Source organism: Gekko japonicus, unplaced genomic scaffold, assembly GCF_001447785.1.
Source record: "Gekko japonicus isolate JY-2015 unplaced genomic scaffold, Gekko_japonicus_V1.1 scaffold911, whole genome shotgun sequence".
In the NCBI taxonomy this organism is placed as follows: domain Eukaryota; kingdom Metazoa; phylum Chordata; class Lepidosauria; order Squamata; family Gekkonidae; genus Gekko; species Gekko japonicus.
Genome location: NW_015172582.1, coordinates 495,605 through 510,776, shown reverse-complemented (window position 1 = coordinate 510,776; position 15,172 = coordinate 495,605). Strand labels below are relative to the sequence as shown.

The 15,172-nt window shown below is 43.4% G+C and overlaps 1 protein-coding gene across 1 annotated transcript in view; it reads left to right on the top strand.

Annotated features, from left to right (window-relative positions):
• The first annotated feature begins 3,439 nt into the window (after nt 1–3,439).
• Nucleotides 3,440–15,172, top strand: part of FAM69A (family with sequence similarity 69 member A) — a 24,623-nt gene continuing 12,890 nt past the window's right edge. The window contains exon 1 of the mRNA XM_015421464.1: nt 3,440–3,726. Coding sequence (XP_015276950.1) covers nt 3,673–3,726 — 54 coding nt within the window. The 5' untranslated portion in view covers nt 3,440–3,672. The remainder of the gene's footprint in view (nt 3,727–15,172) is intronic.

The following is a 15,172-nucleotide window of genomic DNA, read 5'->3' as shown; positions in this document are numbered from 1 at the left end:
AAGCCAAATTAATTCCTCGGTGCCTCTGTTCCAATTGATGTTGTATTGCCCCAGTACACATACTCAGCAACTGTGAAGCTTGTATAATTTGATGGTGCCAGCTAGGCTACCAGTATGCTCAACTCTATACCTGTTTGCTCAAAGTTAAGTCCCATGGAATTCAATGCAACTTACTCCCAGTTAAGTGTGCATAAAAGCCTTATGAAAAAAATAAGTAACATTTCATGTAGAACTTCAGTGAGCACTTACTGTGATACCATAGTGAAATGTGAAATAGTATCTGAAACCATAGTGCATGGCTTGCTAATTCACTTACGATTACATAAAGCCTGTCATGAATTGCCAGCTAGATTATATTTACTGGTGATGTAAGAGGATTGTGCTGTGACACATATGGGGATAAAAGTGTAATTTTATTCACCCATCAGTAAACCTCTTATTGTTTTTCTCTGTTGTACATTGTGACTAATCATCCTAATGTCTATTATTAAAAGAGAACTGCTGGAGTGGAAGCAAACCCACATCTGCTTTCAAAAGAACGCAGCTATTTGGGCTTTGCATCAGCGTTACTTTGAAAGCTGGGATGACAGACGTCCAGCCGATTCATTCAAAAGGAAGTGACCCAGAGACCCACACAGAACTATACTTACTGGTATAGTACCAGGATTTAGCCAATTTATATAATTTGGTATATCGGCAGTGAAATCCTAAACAAAGTTACATCATTCTAAGCCTGTTGTGTAGTGGGTTTGACGCATTGAATGATCAGGAAACAGCGTGATTGTCAGCACATGTTTACTAGTACACAACATAACAACCCAAGTACCGGCCAGGCGGCCAACTATATACAGCCCGTGGCCCACCCACAGGTCCTATTGGAGGGTTTAAATTTCCCTCCAAGGTTCCTATTGGTGACCACTTGAGGTTTCAGGATCCTAGTCCCTATTGTTTCTGAGAGCCAAGCTCTGGTCTAAGTCGCTGGCGCCTAGTGGCGGTCAGCGGACATAACAAAGCCCATTGACTCTTCTGAGTCTAACTCTACTTTAGGATGGCACTGGTACATTACCCTGTTTTGACAGACCTTTTCCTTTTATTGTAGTATAATCTGGCTATGGCATTGGCGTGCAGCCTGCAGCATTGTGTCACAAGTGGCACATGGGTACTCCTGAACAGGAACCAAGGATGCATAAACTTGTATATAGGCTTGTCAGAAAAGTAAGATACCCCCTTAAGAAATACAGTTTATATTATCCTATCGAAATAGTTCCATTCAGAGGAGCCACCAGAAGATCAGGCTAGTTTCTACATATCTATAACAACACCCAGGCAAAGTGAAGATTGCCTCCTGTTTAATCAATCCAAAATGAGAAGCAACATAGGAAAACCTGTGCTTGTGACTGCTTCTCCAGCACTGCATTTTTGCTGGCTCATTTATAATTCTTGCTCTTGGGATGGGGCAGGATAAAAGTCCTATAAGTGAACAGAGGCAAAGCACACCATGCTAGGGTGTTTTGTATTCTTCCACTTTGCCTGAGTAAAATAATAATGCTTTGCATTTCTATAGCACTTTTATTGTTCAGAAAGCTTTGCAGATATTATTCGGTAACCCTCACAGGTTACAACAGCCCTGTACAGACAGACAGTGTTGCAGTTGGATGGTTGAGAATGCCTAAGGCAGAAGTGAGATTTGAAGCAGGGACCTCCTGGATCACAGCTCATTCCTTCTTAGTCATTATGCTACTTCAGCTCAATATGAAACCCTAGAGTGGCAAAATCTCATGGCCTAGACTGGTTTATGCCAGGTACCCTAAGCAATGTGGCCACCCATCACTGCCTAGATCCAGATTCTCCAATTTTCCTAGGTTGTGTGACTGGGCTAAATATGTCCAATGCCTTGCCTGAATGGGACTCTGAAAACCTATCTGCTGTGCTATAAAGCAGAGTCTGCTGGTGCCTTCTATTTGCAGCCCACGACAACCTTACTTGAATATCTCAAGATGGGTAGCCATGTTAGTCCGTCTGTAACAGTAGAAAAGAGCAAGAGTCCAGTGGTACCTTAAAAAGGTTCCCTTGCTTGAAAGCCAGTCGAATCCGACTCTAGGGTTGCAGTGCTCATCTCCGTTTCAAAGCCAAAGAGCCAGCGCTGTCCGAAGACGTTTCCATGGTCATGTGGCCGGCATGACTAAACACCAAGGCGCACGGAACACTGTTACCTTCCCACTGAAGTGGTACCTATTTATCTACTTGCAATTTCTTGCTTTCGAACTGCTAGGTTGGCAGGAGCTGGAACTGCTAAACTACTGACCTTCCACAGCCTGCAGTCCAGCATCTTAACCACTTGAGCCACTGCAGCTCCAGAGTGGTATCTTAAAGACTAACAAAACATGTGGCATGGTATGAGCTTTTGTGAGTCACTGCTCACTTCTTCAGATACAGCTAGAATGGGAGTCCATCTGTCCTATTATTGGAAAGTGGAGTGATTTCAGATGCCAAATGACAATAGCAGGCAAATGACAATAGTAGGTGTGATTGGACATGCAGAGGTGCAATAGGCATGAAGAAATCAGGATTGGTAATGGGACAGGAAACCTAGGTCTCAATTTGGTCCAGGTGGATGCACTGTCTTGAGCTTCGTTATCAGTTATAACTCCCATTCTAGCTTATCTGAAGAAGTGAGCAGTGATTCAGGAAGGCTCCTACCTTGCCACATATTTTGTTAGTCTAAGAAGCTACTGGACTCTCTCTTTTCTATTGCTTGAATAGGTTACAGTTAATGTATGGAGAAACCTGCCTCGCAGGGTTTTGTGTCAACCCCCTCTCTCTCTGAAAGGATACTTGCACCAGAATTGCACAAAGGGAGAGAATCCCAGAACTACGAAAAGCCCCAGAACTTAATTTTTCTGTCCCGTAATGAGGGAAGCGTCCTCTGATGCATGCATCGTTCCCTTGGGCAGTCTGAAAGGGGGAAAAAAACCGCGCTCCCAACATGCTCAGGGGCACTCCTGTTCCCCTAGCCAGAAGCATCTCCAGATAACGCCCGCATAATTACTTCCACAGCAGACACTACACGTGGCTGAAAATCACTTCGGGAGGGAGGGTGCTCAAACAACGCCTCCTCCTCTTTCCCACCAACATTTTCTCCAGCCCCTGGGACGCAAACACCGTCTCCGAGGGGGATGCCGGCGGTGGGCGGGACCCTTTGCAACCGGAAGCCTCCCCTTTAAGCTGGGGAGGAAGAAAGACGAAGACGCCGCAGTTTGGTGCGTCGGCAGGAACCAGCGGGGTGCCGCCCACTCCGATCCCCCCTCGGGCCAAGGGAGCAGCCTCTCCTCCTCCCCTTTAAGGCTGAGGCGCCGAAAGACCGGCGGCGGCGGCGGCGGCGGCTCTCTTCCCCTCCCTCCCTCCTTTCTTCTGACAGTTGCTGCCAAGAGGGGCGGGACGAAGCACGAGGACCCGCCCGCCCCGCGCGGGCACGTTCCTGCTGCCTTCCGGGCTGTGTGAGCCCCTTTGCGGGCAACGCAGCCTGGTGGTGGTCGTGGCGGTGGCCCGTCAGTCTTCCTCCCCGCCTGCCTGCCTGCCTGCCTGCCTGGGGCCGGCCGGGCTGGAGAGCGGCTCCTTCTCCCCCGCCTGAGAGCGCCGCCGCAGAGCCCGCTGCGGGGATGTGCCATTGCCATGGCGAGGAGGCTCTTCCCGGGGGCCTGGCTCAGGAAGCCCTACTACGGCCAGGTGGGTAGGGAGCGGCACGGCAGGGCCGGCGGGCAGCTTGCTTGCTTGGGGGGGACCCGCTCCGCGCCGAGCCCGTGAAGCGGGCAGGGAAGCCTGCGAGGGGGCTGCGGCGAAACCAGGCGCTGGCAGTGGCAGCAGAGCTGGCCTGGCACTGCGGTGGGGAGAAGGAGGGCACCGCCGTCGGCCGCGCGGCACACGGAGCGAGGGCGAGGACGCTTACTAGGAAGGCTGGGGGCATGTGCGCGTTTTGTGTGAATCCGTGCGGGCGTGTTCACGTGCAAAACTGCACACCCGCGAAGGATCCTGGCTCTCGCCGAAGACTGCACCAGCACCCGTTCGCCCAGTCCTTTGCCTTCTCTCGAGCTGCTCCATAACAGGTATCCCAGGCATGGCAAAGGAAGAGCCGTGGTTGCGAATGGACTGGGTGCTTAGATTTTAAAAAAAGAATAAAATTCGGCCCTTTAAATGGGATCAAACAGGATGGCAGTCCAATCCTCCTCTGTGTTTCCCCCCTTTTCCCAGTTCTTCTGCTCCCTCCCCTCTCCTTCCTCCAAGTTCCGACTTATTTTGGAGTGATTCAAGCCGGTGATGGATGCCCTTGAATCTCAGCTTTACTCCGCACCCATGCCCCCCCCCCCTGCTATGTTCGAGTGATCATGTAATTTGCATTTGGTAGCATTTTTTTATAACAAACACCAGATAACCTATTTGCATGTGCTGGTTCACTTGCCTCCGCAGTTCAGCAGTTCTTGGAGCTGTACTGCTCTGGCAGGCTGCAGCTCGAGTTTAGCTGCTGGTTAGGACCTTTGTAAGATTAGAGGGCAGAGCCTTAAATGAAAAGTGCTAATCCTGCAGAGAAGCTAGTGCAGAAATGATCAAAAGTGCTAGCTGAGCTCCTGTTCTATCTGTCTCCAGATCTATCAGTCTGCGTTGACATGCAAAGGTGAAGGAAATACAGTGCTGTTCTGTGCTCTCAGTCTCTCACAGTGAGAAGTTCCAGGAGTTGCAATGCCAGGTTTAATTTCCTTGTTGTGTTTAGAATGTTTGCTCTATGTACAAATATACAAGTAGAGCACAAATTAATTCAGAGAGGCGTGCCTACAAGGCAGCAGATTTGCTATTCTCCATACCAGTTCCCTCAAAAAAGGTCTTGCGCCCCAAGATGCTTTACTTTTTCCAAGCTGTGATGGGAATCTCATTCAAGAAAGCAGAGATTCCTCACCTGGCAAGTAGTCATCTGCTACTGTTTGTTCTTGCTGATGAGCTGTCTTAACAATACTGTGTTTTCTTCAGCATATTGTTTACCTTGTGGGTTCTTATCCACCCTAATGTCCTCTTATTCTATGCTAGCACGCACAGCTTTCCATGATTAGACTGGTGGAGCCAGCGTGTAATAAGATTTTGAACTATCACAGCCCAGCCAGGCAGGAGGGCCATTTGGCCTGTGGCCTCAAGCTCAGGCAGGGCCTCACAATTGTTAACTTTTTGGTGTTTCATAATCTTTGTAGCTCAGGACCTCAAAAGCTGGAAATGGCACCAGCCTCTCTGGGCCTCTGAACTGCTATTACTGGAATCAAGCTTTCAGTATGGGTTGTGATGTCTGAATGAGATTCAAGCCCCGCACTTTTCTGAGGCCTCTATCTAGGTGAAAGCCTCAGGGAAGCAAATTCCATAGGTTGTTCCATCGCACCTATAAGAAGACGTATTTCATAATAATTTAGACTCTTTATAATTTCACCTCAGTCTGTTTCCACATGGCAGTTTTGCTCTGCCTTGGATCCTTACTGCAGTGCTGTTTTCAAGAGTATCCACCTGACCTTGTCCTCTGTTTGACTTGTTTCCATGTTTCCCCCACTTTTGCTGCATCTTTCTCAAATCTAGTTTGATATGACCTTTTAAAAAAATTGCAATCACAGCGGTTTTGAACATTGCATAGATGGAAAGGTGCTCATTTCTTTGCCCACATCAGTGCAATTTTCCTTGGTCTGTGCGGTACACCACACATAGGCGTGCTTTTTGTCATGGTTGATAAAGTTGGTAATAGCCATATCTATAACTGTCTACTGCAACAATGTACTAATTCCCAGCTTTCATTTAAAAAAACAATAAGTGTTTAGCCCTAGTAGTTGCCAAGTTTTAAGGGGAAAGGTACTGGCTGCACATTACAGTTCTGCAACCAGAGACTGTTTTTTATAATGAAAGCTGGGAATTGGCACATAAAGTTATCGCACCGTAATGATATAGATACTGTTGTTGGGTTGGATTTTTTTTAAGGCCTTTGGTGGCATAGGAGGAAATGGCAGTCACAGAAGGCTGAGTCAAGGAAAGTGCAGGGAAATTTTCCATGGGGATCCTCTGTTCCCATTGCAGATATCTCTGCATTCACACCAGCAGTAAGAACTACACCGAGAATGGTCTTTGTTTGGAAACAGTGCTTGGGTTTCTCAACATAATCTTTAATTTAAAAATTACTAGAAATAATTAAGTAACTATGTTGTGTGAATATGGAAGCAGTGCTCATCCAGGAATATTTTTAATTGTAGTAAAGTAAGACTATGCCTACCCATTCACATTCCTGTGGATCTTTTTATTACATTTATTTCAGTTTTCTGGAGATAGTCTAGTCTGCCTCTTTTGTGCACCTCACAGTGGGTGTTAAAGAAGTGAGGGAAATAGGATCACAGTTCTCTGCATGCATTGGGAGAGGCTAAGGCTCAGTGGTAGGAGCATCTGCTTGGCATGCAAAAGGTCCCAGGTTAAAAGGATCAGGATCAGATGGTAGGTGACGTGAAAGACCTCAACCTGAAACCCTGGATAGTTGCTGCCAGTCTGAGTAGACAATAATGACCTTGATGGACCGATTTAGTATATTGGAAACATTGTCTATTCATGGCTCCTTCTGATGAATCACATGCTTATGGGAAAATGCTGAATGAGGGCTTGTAAAAATCGTGCAGAAATCTTTTGTAGTGCTGTATCCAATTCTGGACAGCATGGCATAAAGTGGGCAAACATTCTCAGAGGTGTGTGGCCAGCATAAAAGAGGTGTGCTCATTAGGGATAGCATGGACATAATCCAGTAGCCCATTATGCTATCATCAGTTACAGCACTCACTATCACAAAGCAGTGGGGCAGAGCAGGTGGAGATTGTATTTTTCCTTAGTAACAGCATTTTGATTATTTTTAACTATAGGATATGCGGTCTTTAGGAAGGACATCTGGATAATTTGTGTTAATTAATGTGTTATGTTGAGGAAAGCTACTTGGATTTTCGAGAACAAAATGTCCCCTGAGCACTGTTGGTACTAAAAGAACATTTGTAAAAGCCCTAGGCTAAAAAGTCTTCCTAAAGTCTCATAAAGTTGCTATGCCTGCTACATATCACTGACTACTAAACTCATTGTCACATAAAAGGGGGGGAAAGCTTCATTAGCTGCTACTGTTTGTTTAATTTTTCCTTGAGATTACTTGCAAATTAATTGTTTTGTGGTAGACTTAAAAGTTCCCTAGATGTTTTCCTCATGAATGTTTGAAATGGATTAGAATTCTTTATTCATCTCCCAGGTCCAGGGTGCTGACTAATGGCATATTTTCTACACCATTCCCTCTTGACAAGGTTGCCCTCTTTCTCCTCTTATTTTTGAATTATGCGTAGAACCTCTGGCTTGTGTCATTAGACAAAATAATAATGCTCTTGGCTTTACGCGTATCTCTTTGAAACTTAAAATGTACTTTATTTGGGTGATCTTTTATTATTTATTTTGGAACATCAGTCTTCCGTTCCTGCATTAATGAATATGATTAATACCTTTGGAGACTTGTCTGGATATTCTATTAATTCCTTTTTGCTAAGAAGTAGTATAGGAGTATACTGATATTTTCTATTAATTGGGCAAAATCTGAGCTGATGCCACTGGGAGTCAATATATCATGGGAGACAATGTGTCACAGAGTGTATTTGACTATGGGCATTTTCAGTGGTGCCCAGATGTCATTACTTATCTTGGAATACTGATTCCTAGAGATAATACGCACATGACTGTACTCTAATTGCTGGAATATCTTTGGGTTTAGGCAGACTTTAAACTTGTCTCTATGGGGCAAAGTAAATAACACTCAAGATGAATATTATACCTAGGATTATTTATACATTATGTGCAATTTCTTTCTATATACCTTGCAGATATAGTCATAAAATTCATACTTAGTTTTGGAAATTTATGTGGGGTTCCTCACTGCCCCAGATTCTTTAAGGAGGATGCAACTTCCATTTAATAAAGGAGGATTTAGTTTCCCTAATCTTAGTTTATATCATCAGGCATGCTTTTTAACTTGTACTAATTATTGGGATCACTCCAGAGCCAGTTTGGTGGACTGGGATAACCGAGTTTGATTCCCTGTTCCTTCATATGCAGCTGCTGGTGTGACCGTGGGTCAGTCATAAGTTCTCACGGGCAGTTCTTGAGAGAGCTCTCTCAGCCCCACCTACCTCACAGGCAGTGTTCCCTCTAAGCTGAGTTAGGGTGAGCTAGCTCACCGTTTTTTAGCCTCCGGCTCACACATTTTTGTCTTCGCTCAGGAAGGGATGGCTCCAGAGCAAACTAACTTATGCAGTAGCCAAATCACTGGCTCACAACTTTAATGCCGGCAGCTCACAAAGTAGAATTTTTGCTCACAAGACTCCATAGCTTAGAGGGAACATTGCTCACAGGGTGTCTGTTGTGGGGAGGGGAAGCGAAAGGAGATTGTAAACCACTCTGAGACTTCTTCAGGTAGTGAAGAGCAGTGTATAAATTGAATCTCCTCCTCTCCTTACAGTTGTACTGTCCATGTTGGGCTTTTTTGGAGGGCACTTTGTCTGGTGCTCCTCTCTAAGTGGAATCCATTAGGGTTTACTTATGCTAGAGTGGACTCCATTCCTCCTGCAGTTTCTGCAACTAGAAAACAATGGTGTATTATGGCATAATATCAATTTGATCCATTTTCACGTTCTAAATTAACACTATGGACCAATCCAGATCTAAAAACTGGGAATAAATCTTTTTTTGTGGAAGGCTTGGACTGATAAGGGGATTTTAACATTGGATCAGTTGATAGATTATGAGGATTTCTTTTGTTGTTTTCTCAGCTGAGGTCTAGATATGATTTGTCACTTTTTGTAGAATGGCAGTGCTTACAATTGCAACATTTGTTGGTATCTAAATATGACCCTGAGGCATTAAGTGTCTCAGAATCCCCTTTGTTTCTTGAACCTTTAATCAAATCAAGGCAGAAAACAAAACCTACAATATTTGTTTATAAATATTTGATATCAATTAGCAGAGTTTTAGAAATGAACAGAATGAGTTAGATGGCCTTAAAATCTATACTTACTCTCTCTGTGGATCTTGAGAGTGATTCAGTAAAAAACTATGTTTAGGATGTATTGGACACCACAGTAACTCTTTAGCAAAGGACTGTTGGCATTGTAACTTACAGAATGCATCCCTTAAACATATGCTTTGGGCATGTCCACTCATTCAGTTTTTCTGGGAAGAAGTTACATCAATTTTCTATTAGAATGTTTATTGATTTTTAAGGATTCATATGTACTTTTAAACTATCTGCCCATCTCTTGGAGGCTAACCGATGGTCAACAGAAATGGACTCTCCATGCCTGTCCTACAGCTGAAAGACTGGAAAGATAGAAGCCCACTTCCCACTGGATCCTTAGAACTCTATCAGCATTTGAAGACATGGCATATAGATGGCAATTGCATATGAACTTGTTTTTAGATATTTGGAAATCGTTTATAGAAAATTATGTATAGATCTGCAACCACTGCTGTTATAATTTTGCCTTGTCTATATGTATTGTTTCCTTTTCTTTTTTAAAATCAACTTACTTATTGGGTTTTAGGTTTTTTCACTTGTTCTTTTTCTTTCTATTTTTTTGAAATAAATAAACAAATAGTAATACAAAATCTCCCTGGATGTTGAAGTATACCTAAACTGACTTCAATGACTTGAATTCATTCCAAATTAAAGTATTCTTTAATATATTTTAGCTATCCTGACCCGAGTTCCTATGCCTCAACTCCACATGTATATATTTTGTTTTATCTTGTTTTAGTTTGATGCCCTATTGGTTCTTGAACATCCTTGTACTTCTTATTTCTCCCCCCCCCCTCAGTGTTAACCAAAAATTATTAGTGAGGGGGAGAAAAGAAAGAGTAACATAGATACTGAGAAAGCAGGTTGTATCTTGCATGTGTTTTCTGTTAGGCAAATAGATTTGCAGTGGGGGAACTAAGAACAGGCAACTAATTTTGGAAACTTATTCACCCTTCTTCCTGTAGTTCTGTTTAGACATTGAGGAATTTCACATTACCCTTTTTAACCCGTTTTGAAGCTGTTTTTGATCCGTCATGGAGTAAACCGGTATAGGGCTGCCATTTCACACATGGCTTTCCCCTTCCGGTAAAGAGTTGGATCTGAAATGGTTTGCCATTTCAGACTGCACCGCTTTTTCCCGCTTATAGCACTATAACAAAACACTCCAGGCATTCCATTGGGGTTGATATAATGCTGTTCCATTATAGCGCTATAGTGCGAACGTTTAAAAAAAAGCCGGAGACAGCGGGAAAAAGCGCATCGGAACCGGGAGAGGAAACTGAAGACTACTTGGAAGCGGTTGACAGGTAAAACGCTTCAGCCCCGTTTCCTAAACGGGACAGAAGCATTTGTGTCTGAAATTACAAATATATTCCGGTAGGGAACCGGTTCTAAAACGGTTCTGTCTGAAATGACAGACCAGAAACTGTTTGGGAACCGTTCCTCTTCCGGAATGTATCATCTGTCTGAAATTCCTCACGTGTGTTCTCTAAGAAGCTGTGCAAATGCTAGAAAGAGTAATATGTTTACATGCAAGGTCAGACAAAAGTAATTTTCTGCATGGGGAGCAAGATACTTCGATTGCGCTTTTTTTTTTAAGGTCTGTCCTAAAAATAAACAACATTAACAAAGATCTATATTTTGCTCAAGGCAAGAACTATATCTGGTTTCTGAAACAAAATGTTTCTCACTCTGTATGTGTTCATATACATTTACATATCGTAGAGGCAGGGGGCAATGTAAATACATTATTGTAAAATGACTAAGCCTATATATTTCATTCATCTGTAAAGCTGAAATAATTATTACGTTGTTCAGAAAGTGAGTAAGACTATTTTTATGAAAGGCGGCAGTTGTTCTGGTTGTGCTTTTGTCCTATATTTTATATCCTGGGTTGCTTTTCTTCTTGCATAGATTGTAAATCTAACATAATTAAATCCCTTCATCATTCCCATTCTGCTAGCCTGTTCTGAAATCTGTGTCCTTGGAACAGTTTCAAGCCCCTTTCCTCTCCTCTTCCACAAAGACTTCTGAAAGTCCTAAATTCAGTGAAGCATTGCAACAGTCGTGCATGATCACTTAGTACCATACTGTTCAGATATATGGTATTTGTTTCTTTTTTTCTATTTTAAACTGTTTTATAAAATCTTAATTGCTCCTTTTAACCAACAATTGCACTTGGTGCAGTATCAGTTTCTGTGATGCAATAAAGGGTCGCTGGCAAGTGTGCAGTCAGTAATACAAGCATGCTAACATGGTAAAGAGCTGCTGTTGTGGTGAACTCCAAAAGAATGAACAGAGTTTTAAATACGGTAAGTGTGCCTGTGAGTATGTGTGGGCTTTCAGACTCAGAACCTCTTTGGGTAATAGTGGTTTCAAAACAGAATAATACAGCTTTTCAGATGATAAAAGCATAGCGATAAGATCTGTTATAACACTGGAATATCTTAGATATAAGGCTGCTGCCAAACCAGCCTTTGTTGTTCTTAAGCAATGATCCTAAACGTCTAATGAGAGGAAGGGCGGCACCATTACCATTTGTTTATGATAGGGAAATAGTCTTTGTTTTAACCTGCTGGACACTTTATTGTTGTTCCAGTGACTTCTACACTTGAGTTAATAATAGTTTGAATGTGAACTGGCGTGAACGGGTCCATGGGGTTGCGAAGAGTCGGACTCAACTGTGCGACTGAACAACAACAAGGCTGGCAGCTTACCAATAGCTTAACTATAACTATAGTCACTTGCATCCCTGTTGAATCTTTTAATGTTCTTTACTCTCTTCAGATGGACATTTGACTCATGATGATCTCAGTTTCTGATCATAGATCTCAGGTTTGTGGGTCAAAAAGTCCTATTAAATCTCTTTCCAACATTTGTGTGTTTTAAGGGGTAATCAAGTATATGGTTTTGGAGGTACTGACATATGACTGAAGTTATCCATACTGATTAAAGCTAATCCAGTTTGACTAGCTCACTGTGCTATCCTCTGCTCCAGTCAGATTTTTTTATATATACGTGTGTGTGTGTGTGTAAATTATATGTAAATTTATTTATTTATATATTCGGCTTATATACCGCCCTGACCCCAAAGGGTCTCTGGGCGGTTTACATAGTAATTCTAACCACATTCACCTAGCTAGGGCCACATTGTTTCTGGGGTAGTGTCTGCCTACCAGCACCCAGGCTAGTTGTTCTCCAGCTTCCTTTCCGCGGCTTTTTTGGGTATCGGCGTCCTGGTGCCCTTCTGGAGCCAGTCTTTCCTTTTTTTCGGGTGGCTTTCTCCGGTAGGACTCGTTTGGTGCGTGGCCCCGTGTTGGCTGTAGCTCCGGCTACTGTCCTAGATGGCTCCGCCGTGCTTGTGCCGCACGTCACCACGGTCTCCAGCCTCCGCCTTTTTTCCAGGCTCCGCCTTCAATGTTGCTCTGCTGGGTCACCAGGAACTGCACCGCCGCCATCGCCATTCTGCCACCATCACCGCCGCCGCTGCCACCGCTGATGCCTTGTGACTTGTCATGGATTGAGAATTTGGCACTATATTGAGTGGCACAGGGTTTTATTTGGAAGCTGTATTGTAAAGATGATTACATATATTAATTGCCATGGTACATTCTAAGCATTGGTTGGTTTTTAGCATTACCACCTCAAATGAGCAGCTGAGTGGTAAAAGCATAACTGTGCCTCCCTCCTGCCCCCATCTTTCTTGTGCTGCTTCTGAAAATACCATAGAATTCTAGTGCATTTTCTGCATAGAACTACCTTTTGGCTAGGAGCTGCGGTGGCTCAAGTGGTTAAGACGCTGAACTGCAGGCTGTGGAAGGTCGGTAGTTCAGCAGTTTGAGACCCGAGTGCCGCATGATGGAGTGAGCTCCTGTCTCTAGTTCTAGCTCCTGCCAACCTAGCAGTTCGAAAGCAAGAAATTGCAAGTAGATAAATAGGTACCACTCCAGTGGGAAGGTAACAGCATTCTGTGCACCTTGGTGTTTAGTCATGCCGGCCACATGACCACGGAAACATCTTCAGACAGCGTTGGCTCTTCGGCTTTGAAACAGAGATGACCACTGCAACTCTAGAGTTGGATTCGACTGGCTTCCGAGCAGGGGAACCTTTACCTTTACCTTACCTTTTGGCTGCCTTTTTTGTTGTATAGAAGGTTATCAGCATCCCAAACTCTTTGTATTTCCTTGGTATGGGGAAAACATTTTTTTCCTGTCAGAAAAAGAGCTCAGAGGCAGCAGAAGTAGCAGGGCTGGAGAGGAAGAGTGGGCAACCAAAGGATTCATTAACATTGCAAGGCTACTTTTATAGCCCAGTAATACGCTAAAATATCAGTTGAATGTACTGTGCAACATTTAATCTCGTTCTCTCTCTAGACCTGGTACTAGGATCAGTGCATTTTTGGAACCCATCCAGGATCAACTTTTGCCAGAAGTGGTACTGCTTGAGATGCATTTCACTTGGTGAATAACTAATTACTATGCAGCTCACACTGTTTAGCAGGGTATTGACTCTGTAAATGCCTTGTTAGGTGTTATATTTTTTTCCCCTTTATACTCTTAGAGGAGAGTAGAATGAGAAGAGCATATGCTACTTCTGAAACTTGAAACTATTCTATTTATATGTTGAAGTAATCTTGAAATATGTGTTCTACATTATCATGTCATGACTACTTAAAGCTTTCTTGGGAGATGATAGTTAATTTTTATAGTTAATTTTTAGGAGACTAATTACACAATATAGCACTAGATATTTTGGAGGGTGAAATCTAGAATTCTTAATTCCTGGGACTAAATATGTGTAAGGGTGATATGCTCTCTACTTTCAACCATACTAATCCATTTGAGGATGCACCAGTATGGGGACTGCTTTTATTTTAAGAATTCTCAGAAATGTTGTTATACTGTGAAGATTTGTTGGGTCCCATTTCTGTTTTCATAAGATTGGATCAGATGACTGCATGGCAAATGAAATCAAAATATCAGAAAACCTAGTCCACTCTCTCTCTTAAAAAACTCCACAAGTTTCAGGTGAATCAGGCAAAGGAGACTGATTTTTTTACATCCACCACATGGTGAAAAAGGTATGAAAATTGCCACCAGTTTTAGGGGGCAGTGTTTTGTTTTTTACCAAACTTAGTAACAGTGAGTGAAAATAGTCCTTCCAGCATGCCTATCTAGTGAGGCAGCCACTCACTCCACTGATCGTATTGTGGAGGAAAGGGAGCCTACCTATTTGAAAAATGCTACACCCCAGGTTGCCAATTAATCTGTGAAAAGGTGGAAGACAGGTAACGCACTAACTCAGTAGTCCCCAATATGGTGCCTGTGGGCACCATGGCACCATGATGCATTACCTGGTGCTCACCGAGTGTTTTTAGAAAGTAGGTGGGGTCACTGGGGCTTTTACCCAGCAAGGCTTCTGATTGGCCATTGGAGATTTGATTGGCTGTGCAGATTTTTTTAAAAAATTGCTTTACCACCAGCTGCCTACCACGGCACAAGGATCTTCACTGTGTGAATGACAGTAAGCTACAGCAGCCATTTTAATGCTGGCTTTGCCTCCTTCAACAGATACTTTGTGTTAGCCATTTTGTGGCTGTGCTTACCACGTTGTTTCAGAATTGCAAAGGTTCCTGCAGGCTCAAAAATGTTAGGGACCCCTGCACTAACTGAAGGCAACCATAAAAGCCAAACTCCTGAAGGACAAAAATGGTATTTTTAACTATTAGTCGTATGTGTTGCTTCTCTTCAAGCTGGGGTAAAACAAAAGCAGTGAAAATGTTTCCATTCCATCTGTTACCATGTAGCATCTCTCCCTTATTATAAAAGAGTTTTGGGTGCCAGAATTCTAAAATTGGCCCCTTTAGTGTTAGGCCGAAAAAACTGCCACTCGGAAGACACTGGCTGGGTTCATTGGCTGCTTTGTGCAGTCCCGGCCAGCATTCCAAGGTCATTTACATATGGAAGCTGATTGGACTACACTCCATTCCACACCTCACACTCACCCCCCCCCCGCAAGGCAGTTGGAATTTTCAGTTGGGAGAGGAGAATGATGTCAGCTGCTCCCTAGGCA